Source organism: Rhamphochromis longiceps, linkage group LG13 (genome assembly GCF_057381845.1).
Source record: "Rhamphochromis longiceps isolate RC_006_pf linkage group LG13, R_longiceps_female_GT1.1, whole genome shotgun sequence".
Lineage (NCBI taxonomy): Eukaryota > Metazoa > Chordata > Actinopteri > Cichliformes > Cichlidae > Rhamphochromis > Rhamphochromis longiceps.
The window spans coordinates 6355673-6377714 of NC_140569.1; the positions used below are offsets into that span (position 1 = coordinate 6355673).

Genomic DNA, 22042 nt, shown 5'->3' on the forward strand with positions numbered 1-22042 from the left:
GGTTATCAGGCAATCAAAAGAAATGTGCAGGATGGTCAGCAGAGTACAGCTGAGACACAAGGTCTGATGCAGTGTCCTGCTGACTAGGTGAGTGGATGAATAAATACAGAGCTGCTTGCTGTCTGGAACTCAAAGTCCCACAGGACTTTACCTCTGTTGTTGTCAGTCACCTGTGGTGGTGTCTCCCATAGTCACAAAGGCACAGATGTTCCTCACCACTTGGTTGTGCCTCTCAGTGCATGCGGTCTCAGTTTGCATCTTACAGTCTGGCAACATGTGTTTGATAGTCTGCAGGGCACACTTTGCACAGTCTGCAACTTGTGTCCTGTCATGCTTCTTTGGAAGCAGTACTTATGGCCTCTTCTTACCCTCAAACACACAATAATAACATGGACTGAACCACCACTCACAACCACTAGCACTTTATATAGCCTCTGTAGAAACTATCTACACCCTCACTTATCTTAACTGCACTACTGTATAGCTCTGTGTAAATAATCATTCTGTACATTCGATAATTTTTAATCCTACAACTGTTTACAACTTGCATAGTTCCCATTTCTGTATAACTGTATATCTCAGATTTCTGTAAAGTTATTTATAACATATTCTGTATAGTTTTTCATATTTATATCCTGTTCATAGCCTGTACATAGCTTGTACTCACTAGAGCCTGTACATACTTATAGTTATAGAATATTCACAACATACTTCATACCGTGTATATTATAACATACCATAATAGACCCATTTCTGTAATATACTTACATATCTATACTATTGCTAATATATATTGTAATATATCTATATCACTGAAGCACTTCTGGATGGATGCAAACTGCATTTCGTTGCCCTGTACCTGTGCATGTGCAATGACAATAAAGTTGAATTCTATTCTATTCTATTCTATTCTATTCTTCTGCTGCCATGATCAGAATTTCTGTGCTGTCCTTTAAGCAGGCCTTTTCAAGCCACTTCTTGGCTTCAGGCATTTCCTCTATCAGTCAACAGCACATCACATGTAAAAGCTTGGTCTTCTATGGCAGTTCCTTTTCCTGTTCTGTATATATACATGAAACAAATATTCTCTGAACACAAAAGCTAAATATGAACCTCCTCACCATTCCTTGCTGAGCTGTGTTGAGTGTTGCAGAATTCATCTTGGTGTATCCACCTGCCTTTGGGAGAAACCTGATTGACTCACTCTCACCTATGACTAAAATCCATTTCAGATCCTAGCTTCCAAAATCTGTAACTGCAGCAATAACTACCACAGAGACACCAGTTCTATTTAGGAATGCGTCTACGTTATGTTATTAAAGTGAATGTAGTGTATTTATTTTCCTTTATTTATATTTCTTTTCATGAGATATTCTACTTTCTCAGTGTTCTCATCTTCTGGCCTGTGGTCTGTTTCCATATTCTAAATAAACACCCAGATACTTGGAGCGCTGATGTTTTTATTCAACTCGGTCTCTGAAGTACATATTTACCGATTTCACACAAATGATACGAGGCTACATGTATGTTCTTCACACATTAGCACAACACGGAAAACACTTACAACAACATGACAGTAGACATGCACAAAACAAGGCAGTGACAGGAGTCACCACTGGTGGCTTACTGTGCCGAACCACCACTGGCCTGAACACAAAGAGCCAACCAATCACAATGGGTGATTTCTCTGATTTGACAGGGTGTGGGGATGCGGAGAGGACAGTGAGAAAGAGGAGGAGGAAGAGAAGAAGTAAAGGAGAAAGGAGAAGGAGAGAGAGCTGAGGGGCTAATACCTAAAATAGTAAGACAAATCATAACACTGAGCACCTTAATAAACAATACATATGTTCAGTATTGACAATAAATATCAGAAATCTCATAAATAATATTTCTCAATATTTTTTTTTAATAACATATTTCCTTAAATCTCATGTAAGCTGCAAACTTTCCCATCAGACAGTTTCATTTACCTTTCTGGTGTGGACACACACACACACACACACACTCTTTCTCACACACACACACACACACACACACACACACACACACACACACACACTCTTTCACACACACACACGTTTTCTTTCCACTCTTACTTTTTAAGTACAATTCTGTCCAGTGTTACGAGAGCAATACTGCAGGACCGGGAGACACAGGGTGATCTTAAGGTGATTTAAAGGTGATGCTTAGCTCATTGGGGGGCAGGTCACATGCAGACTGATATGTACAACTGTAAACTCCTTCACCTCCCACCCTCTTTCATCTTTCTGCCTTTACTTTATTCTACTTTTGCACATCCATTAAGATACATGCCTGTCTCTTGTCCCATCATTTAATCCCCTCCACTGTCATCTTCCTTCTCTCTTCAATGGCCCCTTTCCCTATTCCCCCCCCTTTGTTCTCTCCCCCTTCTAAGTGTGTCTATTTCAGGTCCCCAGCGTCCCCCTGGATGGTTTTCTTGATGCGTAGCAACATCGTGGTCAGCCACTGGTCCAGGCGAGACACAGAATCAAACTCCTTCACGGCCTCCGTGAACGCCTCGCTGTTCTGCTCCTCGTGGGCTTCTAGCAGTTTCTGTTGCACAGAGGAGTGGCGAATAGGCAAAAATGTTCATGGGAAAAAAAAACACACAAATGGCACAATTAAGCTCTGATTAGTAGCAGCAGTGTTTTAATGATCATATTCTGTGGGCTTTCCTTTACATCATAATGTTCTTATGACTATTTACATTAAATACTATTGAAAGAAATCTACATGTTTGATTTCAGTGTCTAAACTTAACTAAAGGTGCAATATCTGAAGACATATCAACTGAAGTTGGGGTAAGGCTGGGCTGTACCTTTGTGTAATGCCAGTTTGAACCACAAGATGGTGCACTAAGTCAATGCAATTGTTATTTAATCACGTAAGTCAAAGATGGAGAGCTACAAAAATATACAGAAAACATTTCAATGCATCCACTAATAAACAGCTCCTCACTTTCGGTGAAAAGTTTAGTCTAAACCTTTGCAGAGGTTAAAAACACAAATTACATTTAAATTTTCCAGGAATTTCTTTCATAAATCACTGCCTGCTTGTTGTAAAGAGTGTTTATATTATTTTTCATAAAATTATTGTTTCAGCGTAACAGATTTTATAAACCGTTAAAACCTTTAATAAAATATTTATGCAAACTTAGAAAGTTACGTTGAAAAAAAACAAGAAAAGGTAATTTACCTTTAACAGTTTGAGCTCTCTGGAGTCTGAGAAGGCTGGAAACATCTCTTCATACTTCTCGATGGCCAACTGAAACACACAGGCGTTAGTGTTAACGGTACGTGTAAACTGATTTCTGCAATGAACAATTAAGCATGAAACCCGACCCACAAATACATCAGATTCAGTGTGCATGTGTCTGTGCGGACTCAGTGGCTGGCTATAGTTGTTGTTTGTTGTGTTACCTTGGCATTGAGCTCATCCACAATGAAATGACAGAGCGATGCCTTAAAGAAATACTCTTTTGCGTTGTACTTGAGTAGGGGATTGTCCATGGTGCTCATTGCAACCTAAAACACACATGGAGGCACAAACATTAACCGAAGTGGGCAAATGTCATAAACGACCAGTTTTTAAAACCCTCTCTTTAACTTGATACATTTTTACATTTTTGGTCACTTATAAACCAATAAATTTTGAAATGGGATGAAACATTATAAAAAAGGGTTCTTTTCAAATACAATAAAAACTTAACATTATTGCATTTATAAAAGCAAAATGGGTATAACAATCAGTTGTTACCTGCTCATAGATTTCAATCGCTTTCTGGTACTGTTCCAGCTGAGCGCTGTAGTGTCCGACCTTCAGAAGACATTTGTTAGCTGAGCTGAAAAGACGCAAACAAGAAATTTTACTTTAACATCTGCTGTTTCTTTCATACTGAATCTTCCTACAGATGACTGACAGTTTTTTACCCACAGACTGTATACAAAGCGTATTATCCAGCTGTAAAGACCATCAGGCTTGGCTGAGTGAGCATCACTCAATGACCACTTCATCATATTGTATGAGTGGCAGCTTTATCATGAAACACTCCACCAGTGTCAACAATATCACAGTCACATTTATACATGTATAGTTATACATTTTCCCCTACAAGGGCTAGAACCACTGCTTATATTTTAATTACAGATCAGGTTCTCAGTTTTTTCTCACTAATCAGACTAAAGAGTGATCCATCAAACTCCAAGAAACACAACTTTCCCCAAATCAAAAGAAATAAGAGAGTCCATAACACAAAAATACCAAATAAGCAATAAAATCAGCAACCCCACTTCCAGATTAACCCTCTGTGTAAACTCTTATGTTTTCCTTTGTCCTTTGTTCAGTTGTCTGTAATCATAATCTGGTTGGTTCCTTCCAAGTTTTCACAAAATGATATACTGTCACGGCTGCTGAGACGAGCCGTGTGGTATTGAAGGGGAAAAAGGACCCAAAACGCAGGCAGTAGATGATAACGCTGGTGATGATTTATTTACACAGTGGTGAGAAGGCAAAACAGGCAAGAGGGAAGACAAAACTAAAGACCTGAACTGGGAAAGCTAAATGACAAACCTGAGAAGATACAAAAAGGGATGAGAGGCAGCGAGACGAGCAGGACACCGAGTAACACAGACTGACACCGAGTAACACAGACTGACACCGAGTAACACAGACTGACACCGAGTAACACAGACTGACACCGAGTAACACAGACTGACACCGAGTAACACAGACTGACACCGAGTAACACAGACAAACCAGCAACAGGCAGGAAAACACACAGGGCTTAAATACACACACCAGTAATCAGGGGATGACAGACAGGAGGGCAACACAGCTGGGAGGAATCTGGGCTGACGGGACAGGGGAAACGTAAACTGATCACACTCACATACGACACGGACCTTCACAATAAAACAGGAAACTCAGACACATGGAACCAGACAAGACATTGAACTAAACAGACAGATTCACAAACAGATGGGGTGACACCACAGACAGACAGATACAGACGCAGACACAGAGGCAGACCGAATATAACACAGAACCTAAACAATCAGCATCTAGAAAATGATAACAAACTAAAAGCGCTGGGTCACCGACCCAGGACCATGACATATACTAGTCTCATAAGTATGCTGATGAATATGGGGTAAATTTAGTAGTTGAACACAATAGGTCTGCAAAAAAATGTATAAAGATAGCATTAACATCCACAGTTAGTTTAAGAGAGAGCACCTCCAGGAGACAACAAACAGGGGTAGAGAAGACAGAAACTGTCATGGTCCCCGTGTCTCCCTGGCTGGCTCTGTGTTAGGCAACATGTTTTTTTGTTGTTTTATGCGCTCTGTCTTTCGCTCTCTCTCCTCTATCTGCGGTGAGCTCATCACAGGCTCCTGCCTCTGGCCCACGCACCTGTCTCCAATCACAACACCTGCTGCTCATCTCCTGCAATCCTACGCACTATTTAAGATTGTCACTGGGTTGTTGAGTATTCTATGTTAGTCTGGCTGGCAATTTCTGATCTGAACCTGTGTATTTATCTTAGTCTGTTTCTAACCGAGTCCTTTGTGTGAATAGATCTTCCTGGACCCGTCCCTGTAAACCCAAGGGACCTGAGAGCGTTTGAGTGGCAAAGTGCTTAGAAGCGCGAGTGCCTACAGAAGAGAGTGGAGTGGAATTCCGAACAGTGTGGCGTGTGTGTGGATCTCTCCCTTTCCCACGGACCCTGGAGCCCTGGTCCCCGCGCCCCCCCAACCCCTGCAAGTTGTACATATTTGCAGTTGGTGTTTACTGTAAATAAAATCACTGCTTTGCAAAGGATTCCTGGTCTGCGCCTGAGTCCATTTGAGTAACCTGAAAAAAATGGTCTTTCTACTTTTAGTAATAGAAATAATTGTTTATTAGAACAGTTTTTTTTTATTAATATTCTAATTTATCAACCTGCAAATGGTAATGTGTTGTTTTTAACCCATTATTATGTCAAAAATTCCAGTAATTGTGATCTACCAAGTCAGAAGATTTGTGTAATCCCAACACAGAGACTTTCTGCTGTTTCTGTGTACTCCCTCGATCATTTACTGTGATCACATCAGCTTTAAATCACATCTTGATTTTACTTAAAACAAAAAAAATATTTTGTGCATTGTTTAGTTTCTCAAATATGTTTAAAATTGACTTGAGTTCATGAAAAATGTGTCTAAGATTGAAAGATGTGAGACAAATCTCTAGTGGCCATTTTCAATGCTGAGTCACAGCTCAGCAACATCCAATAATCGTAAATGTTTTGCTCTTATATCTGTTTTTTAAATTGCCCCACTGCTTGATTGCAAAAATAATAAACAAACCTGACTCTATAAATAAATGTCGGTTTTAGCATTATGTATGTACTATATAGTTATTTAGCTTTTAGCTAAACAGCTCATTTACCTGTTAGATTCTTCTCCCTTGTAGTAGTCTGCTGCCTGCTCGTAGTGGGCAATGGCCTGAAAACACACACACAGACGAGGACATTCAGAGCGTCGCACATAGATCCAAAATCTTTTCATCCCAAAGAAAGGGAGGAAGTCCTTTTACTCCCCACTTTACCTTCTCAATGTCCACCAGCTCTGACTCATAAATCTCTGCTATAGTGATGTGATGTTTGGCTGCAATGGTAAACCGACCCTGTAGTCAGCACACACACACACATAGAAGAGGCAGTACAGGACATTAATCAAAGGAAAGACTGAGATCATTGTCAGAGAGTGAGATCTAATGGCTGGCAGAGGTCTTACCATGTCAGTGTAGATGTCAATGGCCTGATTTAAACAGTTGATAGCCTCTGGAAAGAGACAGATGAGAGGGTAAGGAGGGCTTTTATAAATACAAAGAAAATGGAAAGTGTGCTGAAGCCCCGAAGTCAAATTAATAATCTCCAATTTCAGTTTCCTCCCTATGTGACTGTTAACCTGATAACCCGCTGTATTTTATTAAGCTCATCACCAGGAAGCAGGAAGTCTGTCACAACACAACCCAGATATTAATTTTCCTAGAGCAAACCAGGGACCCATTTTAATCTTCCAACAATCCCACCCCTGGGCCCGAACCAGTCGGAGAAATGCAGTGATGCAGAGGCTTCCCCTTTCACCGTGTAGCTTTACACTTTTTTGTAGTTGTTCTGAGGAAACTGAGGAAGTGTAAACACAGCACATTTATTTAGCACATCTGTGGAGTCAGCTTTAACCTCTTTAATATCTCAGTTAAAACTGTTGCAATTTGATAAAACTGTTACTGCATTTTGGGGGGAATGGGAAGCAGCAACCACCAGAAACAGGATTTTCCTGCTTTGAACATCTTACATAGAGGCAAAGAAATGAACCAGTGCTGTCAAATAGTAACTGTTTAACCAGTTTTTACATGTATTTTTCTTTACCTAAACACAGCAAACACTATTCTTTTGGTTAAATTGTCAAGACATTTTATGCATCCTGCCTCATTGAGCTCCATTGTAGAGCCCTTTCAGCTACAGTGTTCAGAGGCTCCTGTTTTTCCTGTTTCTTTAAATTCTTTAAAATCTTCTTTTTACTACTTTAAAAAGTGTTGAATGAATGTTTTTATGGAGCCAGGCTGGTTTAAATGGACCCTGTGCTATGTTTAAACAGCAGAATTTGCTGCCCAATGTTCAGAGAAGCTTTAAACATGTAAACCCACAAACAAGTAAGAAAAAATGGATAAAGAAGGACAGTAAACAGTTAGGGCAGCTCAGCTAATCCAATCTTAATCTAATTACCATTATGGCTTCCACTGATTATAAAAACAAGCATATCTTGTTGTAATGTCACTGCAATGTCTTTCCATTACAATGATGCACTTTCAACCTTCTCTAAAACTCCAAACTCACTCCTCTGACGGGATGTGGAAAGTTTTTTCTGCATGGGCCACAACAACAGAGCACCGGCATTCATATAATGCTTTTCTAATCTAATCAAATGTTGGTTTCCAGCACAAACGCTACGAAGACTGATTACCACATATTCTACAACCAGCTTAAGAAAATCAGCATAATGAACGTAGATTAAAGTTCTGACACACCCATATTCAGTCCTGTCTGCCTAAGCCTGCTTCTACTGGAACTTTCTTCCATCTAAAAGGGAGTTTTTCCTCCCCACTGTCACCAAGTGTTTGCTCATAGGGGGTCATGTGATTGTTAGGGTTTTCTCTGTATTACTGTAGGGCAGGGCTGCCCAATCCCAGTCCTCGAGAGCTACTATCCTGCAGCTTTTAGATGCATCCCTACTCCAACACAGCTGAATCAAATGGTTTGATTACCTCTTCAGCATGCCATCATGTTTGGCAAAGGCCTGATAACAAGCCATTCATTTGATTCGGGTGTGTGGGAACAAGGATGCATCTAAAAGCTGCAGGACGGTAGCTCTCGAGGACCGGGATTGGGCACCCCTACTGTAGGGTCTTTACCTCACAAACATAAAGCACCTTGAGGCACATTTGGATACTTCTCATTAAACATTTTACTTATGTTGCACTTTGTGAATAAAGGGTGAAGAAATCCAAGAAAATTGACAAATTTGGGTATAATTGTGGCTAGAGGAGGACAGTTTAGATGGTCAGTTTAATTCTAGTGCCTTTTCTGTTGCTCCTCCCTTCTCCACTTGTTAAAGCGACAGGTTTGAAGTACAGAAATCTGAATAAAGCCAGATCAGGAGGTAAATGATAAGAGTCCTTGAACAAAAAAAACAACACACCGATTTTATCTCCGGGCTGACATAAATGGATGGTTTTATCTCCTGAACGTCAACAGCACCTATTAAAATTGGATCTCACTCGGCTCATCTCAGAGGAGTGAGTTTGGTCTGATTAAAATCAAGGCAATTATCTGCGTATCAACCAAGCAGCTTCTAGCCAAACATCGGTGCACCACAATGTTGTTCTTACATAACAAAAGTCATGTTTTATGTCAGCAGACCTTTCTGACACAGCCCCAAACAGACCTGTGTCTCCTCTCAGCAACCAACCATCGTCCTGTTATTAGGCAAATGTGTAAATCTGTGGTGCAACACTTAAAGGAGACATAATGCACGGCCTAAATGTAAGTTTGTAGTGGTCACTCAGCCAGATGTGTGTGTCTGTGTGACAGAAGCACTCACCCTGTGGGTCGGCCTTCTTGTAGGCGTTTCCTGCATCGACGAAGCTGGTGGCAGAATCCAGTTTGTTCTGAAGCTGCATGTGGAGCCGAGCGGCCTGACAGAACGCGTTCCCAGCAGCTAAAAACACACACACACGCACACAAACCACACACACACACACACACACACACACACACACACACACACACACACACACACACACACACACACACACACACAGTGTCACATCTTGAATGAGAAAAACTTCATCCAGGTTTCATTTTTTTACTCCTGCTGCATTACACGACCATGCTCACGACTGACTGTGTGGACGGACACACATCAGGCTGCATCAAAACACACATCCAAACAGCTAAATTCTGCACAGCGTGAGCTATTATTGGCACATCTGGCATATGTAGAGCACAGGGTGGCTCCTGCAGACAAAATCTCACTGATCAGTCCATGTTTAAAGATCTCATTGCTGTATGTGGTAACATGATGTTTTCTACAGGCTGTTGAATCATTCATATGTTACTAAAATGCAGAGGGTAAAAGCATTCAGATACATGTGCGTGTCTGCATGTGGGTGTTTGTGTGGGAGTTTATCTTTTTTTTGTAAAGCATTTTTTTTTTACTGTCTAATGAATGTGACGCATGTACTTGTGTGTAGATAGTGTGTTTGTGTGTGTGTAGATAAGTGTGTGTCACCCACCACTCCAGTTCTTTGCCATCTTAAACATATTGGCTGCTCTGGCGTACATTTCGCAGGCGTCCTCCACCTTATGGTTCCCCCTAAAACACACAACAAGGATGCACATAAAAAGCAAAGTCAAACAAAATGTATAATTTCTTTTGTCTGTTTTCATCAACCTCATTTTTGAACCTGACATAAATGTTATTTTTTAATGTAAATTTACTTCAACACTACAAGTTATTACTACAGCTCTTCCAGTTTAAGGACATACGTGCTGAGAGGACAGAAACCCCTCCAGCTGACACACTCTCAAGTCTCAAATCAAATCCTTTTTCTCTTGCATATTGTATTGCTGTGCACACAGATACTTGCTGCACAACTCAAACTATATTTTTCGTTCCTGTTCGATAACCGTGCTCATCTGTGCATCATATTTCTTTCTGGTTTACTACATGAAGCCTGAACTAGATCACAAAGTATTTACGTCACACTCCACAGGACAGAGGACTGGTTTGCATCTAGAAGAAAAGGAGGACAATAAACCAAGCAACCATAAAAACGAGAGAGGCAGGCTGCTAATTTGCTGATTAGATATGGATAAAAGATGCGTATTTCTCTTGCAATGAGAAATGTAATCTGTTAAATGTGATTTAAATAAGGACCATTTCCTCAATTTTGCAAACATTTTTATCTTAAAAAACAACTCAATGATTTATTTTCTGTAAAAAAATGCAAAAACAAATGTGGAAAACAGTGTTAGGGAGCAAAAATGAAAGCGATATCGCACGGTGTTCTTTGCGTGCAAACCACAACAAACAGACAAAGTTAAAACCCAACAAGGATCCTTCTCAAGCTCAATGATAAATAAAAACTGTAGATTTTGTTCAGCATTTGACATTTCGTGGCTTTGCTACTTCCCTCAATATTTATACAAGAGTCTTGAAGAAAATCTTTCACAAAAGATTTCAAATAAAAGGCAAGTAGCTCTAAATCATGAAAAAAAAGAAGGGGCTTTGTTTAGCAACAACATCTGCACCTTTCTGTAGGAAAATAAATGCAGCTTTTAAATTATACATCAACACTAATTAGATGTATGATATGATATGGCATCACAAATCTACAACCTACCTCTGGTCACAAAACAGCCACAGCTTAACTCGTCTCATCTTTCAACGCAGGGGAGAAACTCATCAAATAATCATGGTATAGCTTATTGAGTGACCTAGCTCTCAATTTTAGCACACCAAATAAGTAGCTCTGTGTCAAGTCCTCAGTTTTTTGTCAGCAATGTAATTTTTGACATTTTGTCACTGTACAATACCAAAATGAATTTGAAATGAAGCAATCTGTATGTGTCTGAAGTGTTAGTGCATTAACTATCTAGAAATTGCTCAAATTTTTATATGGTTTCTTCATTTTAATGACTCAAAAACTATTAGGTTCAAAAAGGACTGATGGGTTTAACTGTTACTACATGACAAATCAAACTCAATCAGAGACACTATTCGAGAGGTACATGACACTCAAAGTATCCTGAAGCAGAAACTATGGGAAACTTTTTTAAAAGTAAAGATGGTGCCAGAAAAAAACACACATTTTAAAACCTTATTTTGGGAGAGATGAGAAAACTTTGATCTCTGACATGCAGTTTTTAATGTCCTAGTGGTCAATAAAATGAAAGTTAATTAGGATAATGCTTCAAAATATTTGCCAGAAAAAGTGTTTTTATGCATTATCAGGATGATTTGCTTTTAGAAGAGCTTTGTCTCAGTTTATAGTCCAATGAGGTGTGGACACAACTGTTGTAGAGTTAGAAGGAAAATTATTAACACTGTGTCACAATCACTATCTATCTATCTATCTATCTATCTATCTATCTATCTATCTATCTATCTATCTATCTATCTATCTATCTATCTATCTATCTATCTATCTATCTATCTATCCATTCTTTTATAAATATGCATATATAAACAAAGATTTAGGACCTATAATATAACTGTATTTTCTGATACTGTATGCCAGACTTGGTACTCTGGTATTAACCATAAAAGACTATATGGGATTTAGTGTCTGATCGTGGCTACTCCTCCTTATTCTTTCATGGTTATTTAATAATAACCAGTTCTGCTTTGTTGGACAGCCCACTTATTGTTCTGTGTGATCTATTTTATTGGCTTCTAGGTTCATATTACTTGCTTAATCTTATGTTTGATTTTAGTTAATTAGATGTTCCTTAAAAAATGGCTGATCATAAATCATAAAATCATAAAACCCCATGTTATATCTCTAAATATGCAAGCTGTCAGTTGAATGGACCAAAAATTGAAATATTCAGAGTAGTCCATTAGTTGAAAAAACAAAAACACCCAAACAAATAAAATTATTATCTGTCTCCGTTGTGTAGTAAGAAAGGTTTTTCATTGATCCTGTTCAAAACAACTCAGATGATTTCTCTTTTAAGTTAGTTATATTAAGTTATATTAGCCAGCATTATTTTTCTTTTCTTATTTCTTAAATAACGATAAATTCCTAAAAATCACTTGAAAATACACTTTATGTATAACTTTATAAAACCGACATGACTCTAACAGATACTCAGGACATGCAGATTAATTGATTTTAGAATCTAAACCTCAAAGATAATTAGGGTAAATGCACATGTTCACAGTGTTTCCTTATACCAACCTCAAACATATCTGTTTGAGTTGAAGCTGGCTGCAATCATCTGACCCAAATTTATCAGATTCAGATAGTAAACAGTCAGATTTGGAGAGACTAATCTCAGAGGCCATCGGGTCAGTTTGAATTTGGAGAGGCCTGCTTTGCACAGAATACATGTTTTTCTATTTTTTTTTCTTTATTACACAAAGAGCCCTCAGTTAATAAGTTGCCTCAAGCAAACCGGCTGTTTGTTATCAATGGTTACATCATATCAAAAATGATGGCTAAACATCCGCCCCTCCCACACGCGTGAAATAAGCTAACTCACTCCCATTCCCACACACACACACACACACACACACACACACACACACACACACACACACACACACACACACACACACACACACACAGAGAGAGCAAATAAAAAACCAAAAAGAAAACCATCCCCCGCAAACACCGCATCACCACCGGCCTGCCTGCGCTGCTCTCCCCGCCTCCCTGCATCTTTGCCTCGGTCTCACGCTTCATCCAAACTCGCTCACCTCCAGCATCCTCAGCATCAGCACCATCCAGAGATGTGCCACATTTACATTTGCCAAGATGCACAATCTGCGGTGCCAGCCAGTGTTTCTGGCATGAAGCCGACTCCATGATTCGTTTATAAACGTTTAAAAAAGGACACAATGTCATAGTGAAAGTTAGGCGCACCCGGTGGGATTTATAAGGAATAAATTAAAGGGTGATGATAAAATACAAAAGCGTGCAATGCAGGCTCATGTGCCGCTCGCTTCTGAGCGTCAGGCGCGTTATTTGTATATCACAGGCTTAATATAGACGTAATAAAGCGGCCTGTCCGTGGAGAAGATGGGCCCTGTGTGCAGAGAGCCCCCTCCCCTCCCCACCACCACCACGACGAGCTGGTAAACAGAGGCAGAGAATCAGAGCATCCTTTACCCGAACATCCCTCCGAGGAAGGATCCGGACGCTTTGACCTTCTTGTCGGCTTCAGCCATCAGCTGCATGGCCTCCTTCTCTTTCCCGGAGTTGTCCATGACGAGCTGGGTGTCTGCCGCTGGAGGAGGGACGGGAGGAAAACAGGCCGATGTTCCGCAGTGGATGGAGAAGAGGAGAGCTGAGCAGAGGAGAGGAGAGAGGAGAGAGAGACGTCTCTGCTGGTTGCTGAGAGGCTGCAGCTCTTCTTCGACGTCGAGAGTGGAGCGTTAGTTGTGAGTCAATGGCACCATCTGCTGGAAGGAAGCGGAAGTGCAACTAACTGGCGCAAGGTTGAAACTAAACTAAAAACTAAAAAGTTAGGAGAAGTGTGGGTTGACCCCTAGTAATCTAATGGTGCCCAACACCTTTGATGAGCATGAATAGCACCTGTTGAGCAATTAATTATTAGAGTTAATCAAGTAATTACTGAAGGTGTTTATCTGCCTCTAACCTGTTATTTCTTTATGCCAGCATTGTACTTTGTACTCCATACTGTTTTATTTGAAAACTTTACTCTTTATTTTGTGGACTTTAAAACATAAACCTTCTTATACTGCCACTTCATTGGAAAACTGCTCATCAATGCAAATATCTAATTATCCAGTAAATGGCAGAACCTTGGTGTATTTAGATTTGAAAGATTGTAAAGACAACCTGCCGGTGACCTTCAAAGTGAAAATCAGAATAGTGTTAGTTTAGAGACTGATGATTTGCTGGGATTTTCCTGCACAACTACCTCAGGTTTGTAGAGAGTGGTACAAAAAGACAAAATATCCAGCGAGCTTTGCGTGAAAAGGTCTTGTTCATGCCAGCGCAGATTAGCCAGACTGCTTGGAGCTGAAGGCAACAGTAACTCAAATAAACACAACTGAGTTATGTAGAACAGCACCACTCAGTGCACAACATGTTGGACCTTGAAGCAGAAGAATCAGCAGAAAACCACACGGTGTGCTACGTTCCTCAGCTAAGAATACAAACGGAGGATACAGTTACTGCTTATCAAAACTGGAAAAGACAAGATTGTAAAACTGATTCTGATGCAACATTCAGATAGTCACAATGTGGTATAAACAACATTATTCAGGCCGGCGGTAGTGTCATGGTGTGGGGATATTTTCTTGGCACTCGTTGGACACCTTAGTATCAATTTAGCATCATGTAAGCTTCGCAGCTGACTTGACTACTGTTGCTGACCATGTCCATCCTTTTGTGACCAGAGTACCCATCTTCTGATGGCTGCTTCCTACAGGGAAATGTGTCATATCATCTTATACTGTTTTCTTGAACGTGACAATGAGTTAACTGTGCTCAGATGGCCTCCACAGTTACCAGATTTCAATGATAGAGCACTTCTGGGATCTGGTAGAGCAGGAGTGTCTCATCATGAATGTGCAGCTGACAAATCTCCAGCAAGTATGTCATGCCATCCTGTTAACATGGACCAAAAATATCTGAAGTATGCTCGCAGAACCTTTTTTAATCTGCGACATGAAGAATTAAGGCAGTTCTTAAGGCAAAAAGGGGTCCAACACAGTATTAGCAAGATGTACACAATAAAATGGCCATATACTATACTTTATCACTACTGACAAAGCTTAATTAAGCTAAATAATAAATTCATATCGAGCTGTGAGATTAAAAAATTCAGCAATTATGATCCAATAATAAAATATGTTCACAAATGTTCCATTCTGCATATTGAGTATTTCAACTTAAATACTTTAAGGATGATTTTAGGATACAACTGTTGCTCGATTGCTACAGGGAGATTATGACTTTTACTTAAGACAGTAATGTAAAATAAAACAAGTTAAGGGCACCAGTTAAGAGACTATTGTAAATATTTGTGTTCGGTATAGCATTTCAAAAGTTGCAAATTTGGTTAACTGATAAATTTGGCGATAAATGTCTTATTACAGATCTCACAAAATTCAGTGCAACAACAAATATAAAGACACAAACAGCAACAACAACAAAAAAAAGATTTGAATTCTGGTCTGAGTTTAAATTTTATCATTACACCTGCGTTATTGTTCTTGCTCACTAGAGGGCAGCAGAGTCATGCAGAAAACATCTGTCAGAAAATCATCTTATACGGTTAAAAAACAACGCAAATGACATCAGGGCAAATGAAAACATACAAGAGGAAAGTTCTATTGACAAATATGTTGCGTATATTAAGGAAACATAATTAAAAATATTTTCGGAATATATGTTGTGTTTAATTAACAGTTCATGTACGGCTTGATTCAGTTCACTACATGTTTTGTTATTTAGGAAGCAGAAAGGTCATCATAGTCACATTAATCTCCTGTGACAGACTGCCGCTCAGCTCCTCCACTTTCCTCCCCCACACCTTCAGTACGGCGCCCGAAAGCTCACGTTATCCCGGCTGTGCACGCAATTACAGCAACAGCAAAGTTTTGTGAACAGGCACGATTCAGTGGGCTTGCCTTTGACGAGGCTGACAACAGCAATTACCTCCTCTCACACAGTGCCTGAACAGTGCATCTTCTCGCAACACTGTAAGTCTTCAACTGTAATGGTAGAAAAAACATTCCAAGAACACTTTGTTTTTTAGATCAAATATTTAATAGTCTGGTCTTAAAATAGCATTCAATTAACCCAAGAAACAATTCAACTGGTGGAGAAATCTAATACGATAAAGCATGCTCAGTATATGTGCTAAAGCATGAGGCATGTTCAACAACACATTTTTGCAGTAGAACCTCAGCCACTTTGCAAACATGAACATCCTTAATAGACAATTTAGTGAATGATGAGGCACTCTGATGTTAGTGTGAAAAGTTAATGACTGAGTCTCTATATTGCCATGAAGACTGCAAGTGTAAGCTACCTTTATGAGGTCAGGAACAGACAGTGACCCCAGATTGTTCAGCTCAATCATGTGTGGCTTAAATTTGAAGTAAAGGTTCACGGCAAAAAAAAAGTTGTTGAAAGCAGCTGAGGCCTTAGAGGAAAAAAAAAAACATCATGGAAAATGTTCCAACAAATATTGTTCTGGAAGATCACTATACAAAGAGGAACAAGCTCCAATCATTTTACATTTTTACAGCAAAGTAAAACTTTACAAATTATGCTGTTAAATATCAGGAAAATAGCAACCGATAAATCCATACGTCATCAGAATGAGGACTACGTTATGTACATCTTTCACATTAGAACAAATAAATCATGCAGTGGCAGCAGACTTTCACATTTAAAAAAGACGCCTGGCCACCAAATCAGCTCTGCAGCAGCATCTGGGGCAAGTCGAGGGGGTGATTGCTGCAACTACAGTAGTCAGAAAAAATCCAAAATAGGCCGATAATAAAACCTTTGTACTTTATCTTTCAGTGCAAATCCTTCTCACTCGTATAAACATGTCTTCTACTAACAGTCTTTAAAAAAAAACAAACAATGAAAAAACATATCAGTTTTACATTTCCTTCCAAAATCTCATGAATAAATACACAAAGCAGATAATGATACACACTTACTGGGAACTAGCATAATTTCTGCTAGAATAAAACACAGAGTTCTGCCATTAAAAAATCCTTAAAACAGTTGTGTCAAAATCCTTATTAATGTTCAGATAATGCAGTATATGGATGAGTGATACACACCCACACACATACAAAGAGCTGGATATTAACTTCTTGAAATATAACACATAACAATATGTTTATATAACAGAATCCTGAAACCACAAATATGAAATTAGATGTTTATGCAACTGCATGAGGCAAAGGTTTAGGATAAGAATTACTGACAGAGGACCTACTATGCTCATATTTTTGTTCTTGGGCAAAGCTAAAGTAGCTTTGCACAACTCACAGGTGAAAATAAGCCTTATTTATCTTATACTGGGCACTGTTGAAGCACTGTTGATTCATTCATCATCCTTTAAGACTTCTCTTGCTTTAAGCCTTCTGATTGTCTGGCCTTCCTAACCAAAGGATGGAAAAACAGTTGGGACTTGCCTGAAACGGAGCGAAGAGTACAAAAAAATTATCTGAAGTCCCATTGTGACCCCTTGCACCTTTGGTCTGTGATTTCCCTACTCACTCCAAGCTTGTACAGAGAGAAAACATCAACCTCTGCTTCAAACTGACCTGAGTTTTGTGTGGATGGTCATTAATTGTAATGTGAGCAGGGTCTCTTTCCAGTTGAAGACTTCACCGTTTCCACTTGTAAAGGCATCTCTTCAGACGAGAAGTGGCAGTGAGAGAATGCTTGTCATTTTCTTTCAAACTACATATGGCTTTAAATTATAAATTCACCTCTCAGTGAGAGACTGTCAAGACTGAATATAATTGTAGCAACTTGAGTCAGTGGAAGGATATTTAAAGGAGAACATTCAGAACAGAACTGAAAATGCAGGACTTAAGCCACTAAAACAACCTTTGCATACTGCTTTAGACCAGTCACCAGATTTGTCTCCCTGCAACAATTATAGAAATGAAAATCAAATTGAAAGATCGCAGTTGTGACACATAAGAGGAGATCCAGCATCTGTCACAGAGGCACAAGTGCAAGAGGACAAAGAGGGACTTCCACTGGGAGATCTAAAAAAAAAAAAAGCATCTCTATTAAAAATTGTCCAGATGTGCACCAGAAGATGACTTTTTAAGGGAGATCAGACAAACTTACAGCAGGTAAAGGTTTTTTATATTATGGAGTTATTGTCAGCTCCTTTAAAAAAAATCACACCTCATCTGTATGACAGTAAACAGGGGAAAAAAAATCCTATTTAAAATCAAAAAAAGAAACGGAATGCATTATTATCAGGATGTAGGCAGAAAAAAGAAAACATTTGCCTCTCTTGCATTTCCACCACTGAGGTGTCCCTGACAAAATCACCAACATCCCAGCTGCAAAGCTGCTCGGAAGTCAGGCATGTAGCCTGTGGCTATATCAGTGATGCTAGCCAAAAAGAAAGAAAGAAAAGAAAGCATTTATAATAACAGTGATAAATAAATGTATAAAAAAATACAGCATTAACTGTTGTCATGTATTAACCCCTTAAATTCTAATCTTTCTGTCTTTCTGAATAAAAGAGTTTCATCCAGATTTAGTGAGCAACAGCTTCCAACTGTGAGTTCAGCCAGCCTTGGAGTGGAGATACTTGGGAGAATTGTGAATTGCAAAATGTCTTTTTCTGTCCTTGAGAGATTTAACAAAACCCAGACATTAGTGGTTCTGTTTTAAAAACTCTCAGCTCAAACAAATGCTACAGTGCATTTTATTCTTGGCAGCACCAGACCAAGTGTGCTGATTGTGTTTGTAAAAGCATGGCGCCGAGTGCTCCAGGATGGAATTGTTCTAGCTTTGTAGTTTTTTAAATTTTTTGACATTGTTATAGCAGACTGGACAAGTAAAAAGGGCAAACAGCTGCTTAGAATTTGTTGAAACTCTGTTGAAAACTCTATATTTGTAAAGATTTCTCTCCAATAAGACAGAGCCTGATGTATGTTCAGTGATCTTCAAATGATCGATCGATCGATCGATCGATAGATAGATAGATAGATAGATAGATAGATAGATAGATAGATAGATAGATAGATAGATAGATAGATAGATAGATAGATAGATAGATATGCAGTCATGCAGTACAAACTGTTGAGGTCTAAAATAACAGATGACAGAATAGAAGACTTAATGCAAGACTAAACGGGGTCTGATTAAACACTTGTATTAAACACACAAAGTTCATGCTAGAATGGAATAAAAAATAAATTGTTAAAGCATTCTTCCATTAAAAAGAAGTAACAGTCTATATAAACTTGATTATTTACTCTTTCGCGCCCTCTTCATCAATACTTCTTGTTATCTTTTATTCTCATGCTTTGCATTTCATTGATCTACTCCACGCTGCTTCCATTGATCCAATTGTTCTCGTTCCTCATTCCCCCTTGCTCCTTCATCCTTTTTTCCCCTCTTCAGTCCTCCTCTGAAAGAGCTTCGTGTGGGGTGGAAGGTCGTGACTTGCTGTGGCCTCGAACCTCCAACTTCCTGTCCTGCAGGAAGTCGTGAATCTCTCCAGGCAAACGCTGGAACTTCTCTTGAAACTCTGCCTCCACAGAGCCCTGCAGCTGGAAAACACCACACACATTCGCTTGCTCACTGAGGATAGATTGCTTTTAAAGATTTTTTGTGGCTAAGGTGGGATTACATAACGGCAGATGTAGCGAAATATAACCATGATGAGTCAGGTCCCAGTCAGAAACACCACACAAATTTGTTTAGTTATCTCCTACAGTTGAGACAGATGGGTTGTACATTCAGAAACGCAACCAGCTGTTGTCAGCCGTTTCTGCCAACACTCGAACAGCTCCAATATGGCTGCCAGAGGCCACATTGCATCCTTTAAATGCCCCACGTTGACGTCAGCGCTGCCTCTAAAGTGCGTGGGTGTGGGCAGACAGCAGCACCAGTTTGGAGCCTCGTGTACAAGAAATGTTCTTGCCAAGCAGTGCATTTGAGCATGAAGCTTGCAAAGTGGTCGGTGGCAGATTTCACTGACTTTGGCTAAAAATAAATGAACTTAATTGTGGACAGAAAGAGAAACTTGTATTTACCTTTGGCTTCTGGTCTTGTATCTCCTGCAGGAGATCATTGTGTTGCTCCACCAGCTGCTCGTGGCGCTTTGCCTGAGTCTCCTCAAGCTGAGGATAAACAAACAGACATACAGACAGAGTTGCACTAAATGGAGAGAGTGTTGCAGCCATAACATTTTCATAATTGTCTCTTTGGAATTCACTTTATGGAAAGGCCCATAAAAATTCCTTTAACCTCATCTGCTGCTCACCCTTTTAATGTTCTGGACGACTTCATTGACGTAGGACTTATTGATCTCAATCTTCTCCCTGGGAACATAGAGACAAATGGATTGACATTGATTGGATCTGAGATAAATATTTTTCTCTTCTAATGAGACTAGATCAGTGGATCAGTGCATGAAGCAGATGAGCAAGCTACAGCAGCTAGATAAATAGTGAAATGTGTGTGCGTGTGCTTATAGATCATACTCCTCAGCCAGATGTTTCTCTTTGGTCTTTGCTTGGTTGATCTTCTCTGTTCTCCTTCGATCCATCTGCTTCTTCAGCTCTTTTTTCTCCCTATAGAAGCAGAAAGAAAGATTAGGGCAAATGCTTGGTGAAAAACATGGTATCAAGTTTTTAGAAGTGCACTGGGTAAAAGTCTGGCTCATAGTATCTTTTGAAGAACAGCTGAAATAAGATAGGGTACATATAAAGTATCACGTACTTTAAAAAGACATCTTTAGCAAGGCTAAAAATCCAGAGCCATCTTGGCAACTCTTCCTGGCAATTATTTGGGCCGGTATTTGAAGAATTGCCCAGATGATGCCCTCTAATCTGTCCCTTTCTATTGTTAACCTTATTTTAATTGTTACTACAATGTAAAAACTGAAAGCATAGAATTACCACTTGAATCTGATTCAAACTAAAAGCTTTTTTTAATTTATATTTTTTATATAACAGAAGCCATGGTTTTACCATCATGGCTTCTGTTGTGGAATTCACATCTAATTTTTGCTTCCAGTGGAGTTGCTCCCTCTGGGGCCAATAGAAAATGCGGAGGTCAAAACGAGCTTTCATGCCTCACACTGCAGGCTTACTTGTTGCTCCCAGAGTATTCAAAAGTAGAATGGGAGGGAGAGCCTTCATTTTCCCTCCTCAGTGGAACCAGCTTCTAATTTGGATTTGGGAGACAGACACTATCTCTACTTTTAAGATTAGGCTTAATCTTAACTAGATAAATACCTAAGATTAAGCCTTAGCTAATCTTAGCTAGGTTTTCTTTTTTGATAAAGCACGTAGTTAGGGCTGGATCAGGAGACCCTGAATCCCCCCTTTGTAATGCTGCAATAGGTGTAGGCTGCTGAGGGATTCCTATGCTGTATTGTGTTTCTTCTTCAGTCACCTTTCTCACTCACTGTGTGTTAATAGACCTCTCTGCATTGAATCATACTTCTTATAAATCTCTGGCTCTCTTCCACAGCATGTCTTTATCCTGTCTTCCTTCTCTCACCCCAACCGGTCGCAGCAGATGGCCCCGCCCCTCCCTGAGCCTGGTTTCTTCCTGTTAAAAGGGAGTTTTTCCTTCCCACTTATAATCTAAAGTGCCTTGAGGCGACTGTTGTTGTAATTGGTGCTGTATAAATAAAACTGAATTGAACTGAATTATTAAATCACCTTCAATTAGCTCTAGGAGCCATTTAAGCATTTCAAGGTAACTGCCTATAATTTTAAGCTGTTAAATGCATGCTTTGTCTGTTTTTCCTTCCACCATTTAATATGATAATACTAGGAGAATCTCTACATTACTTTCAATATAAAAAATTAATAATATTGCAGATCATTAGTTTCATGTTCTACAATATAAATATTTCTCAAAATGCTGGCAGTAGATATATTATGTTGTCATAATTAGGTGTCAAAACAGTGATTATGATTTCATTTGAAAAAGAAAATATGCTTATGTGAAAATGTGTCTGATAAATAAATAAATGACATGT

General features: G+C 39.3%; 2 protein-coding genes across 2 annotated transcripts in view; both read right to left on the bottom strand.

The window, feature by feature from the left end:
- Positions 1–1454: 1454 nt before the first annotated feature.
- Positions 1455–13692, bottom strand: napba (N-ethylmaleimide-sensitive factor attachment protein, beta a). Its single transcript, XM_085427455.1, has 10 exons — positions 13462–13692; positions 9859–9938; positions 9165–9281; positions 6795–6841; positions 6607–6684; positions 6448–6503; positions 3778–3862; positions 3441–3545; positions 3217–3285; positions 1455–2574 (listed from the first exon to the last, which is right to left on the bottom strand). The coding sequence occupies exons 1-10, from the start codon at positions 13557–13559 to the stop codon at positions 2422–2424; spliced, it is 888 nt and encodes a 295-aa protein (XP_085283581.1). The 5' UTR covers positions 13560–13692; the 3' UTR covers positions 1455–2421.
- Positions 13693–16100: 2408 nt separating this feature from the next.
- LOC146655288 (1-phosphatidylinositol 4,5-bisphosphate phosphodiesterase beta-1-like) overlaps positions 16101–22042 on the bottom strand; it is a 37450-nt gene continuing 31508 nt past the window's right edge. Inside the window, exons 29-32 of the mRNA XM_085427664.1 lie at positions 20532–20621; positions 20312–20369; positions 20082–20168; positions 16101–19595 (exon numbers count right to left, since the gene is read on the bottom strand). Coding sequence (XP_085283790.1) covers positions 19443–19595; positions 20082–20168; positions 20312–20369; positions 20532–20621 — 388 coding nt within the window. The 3' untranslated portion in view covers positions 16101–19442. The remainder of the gene's footprint in view (positions 19596–20081; positions 20169–20311; positions 20370–20531; positions 20622–22042) is intronic.

What these genes read in the sequence shown, in the direction of transcription:
- napba (XM_085427455.1), bottom strand. Translation starts at nt 13,559, where the DNA reads ATGGACAACTCCGGGAAAGAGAAGGAGGCCATGCAGCTGATGGCTGAA. An exon ending in CAAGAAGGCCGACCCACAGG is followed by an intron (nt 6,842 to 9,164) that starts GTGAGTGCTTCT and finishes GTCTCTTTCCAG; the next exon opens with AGGCTATCAACTGTTTAAAT. An exon ending in AAGGGAGAAGAATCTAACAG is followed by an intron (nt 3,863 to 6,447) that starts GTAAATGAGCTG and finishes GCGTCTTTTCAG; the next exon opens with CTCAGCTAACAAATGTCTTC.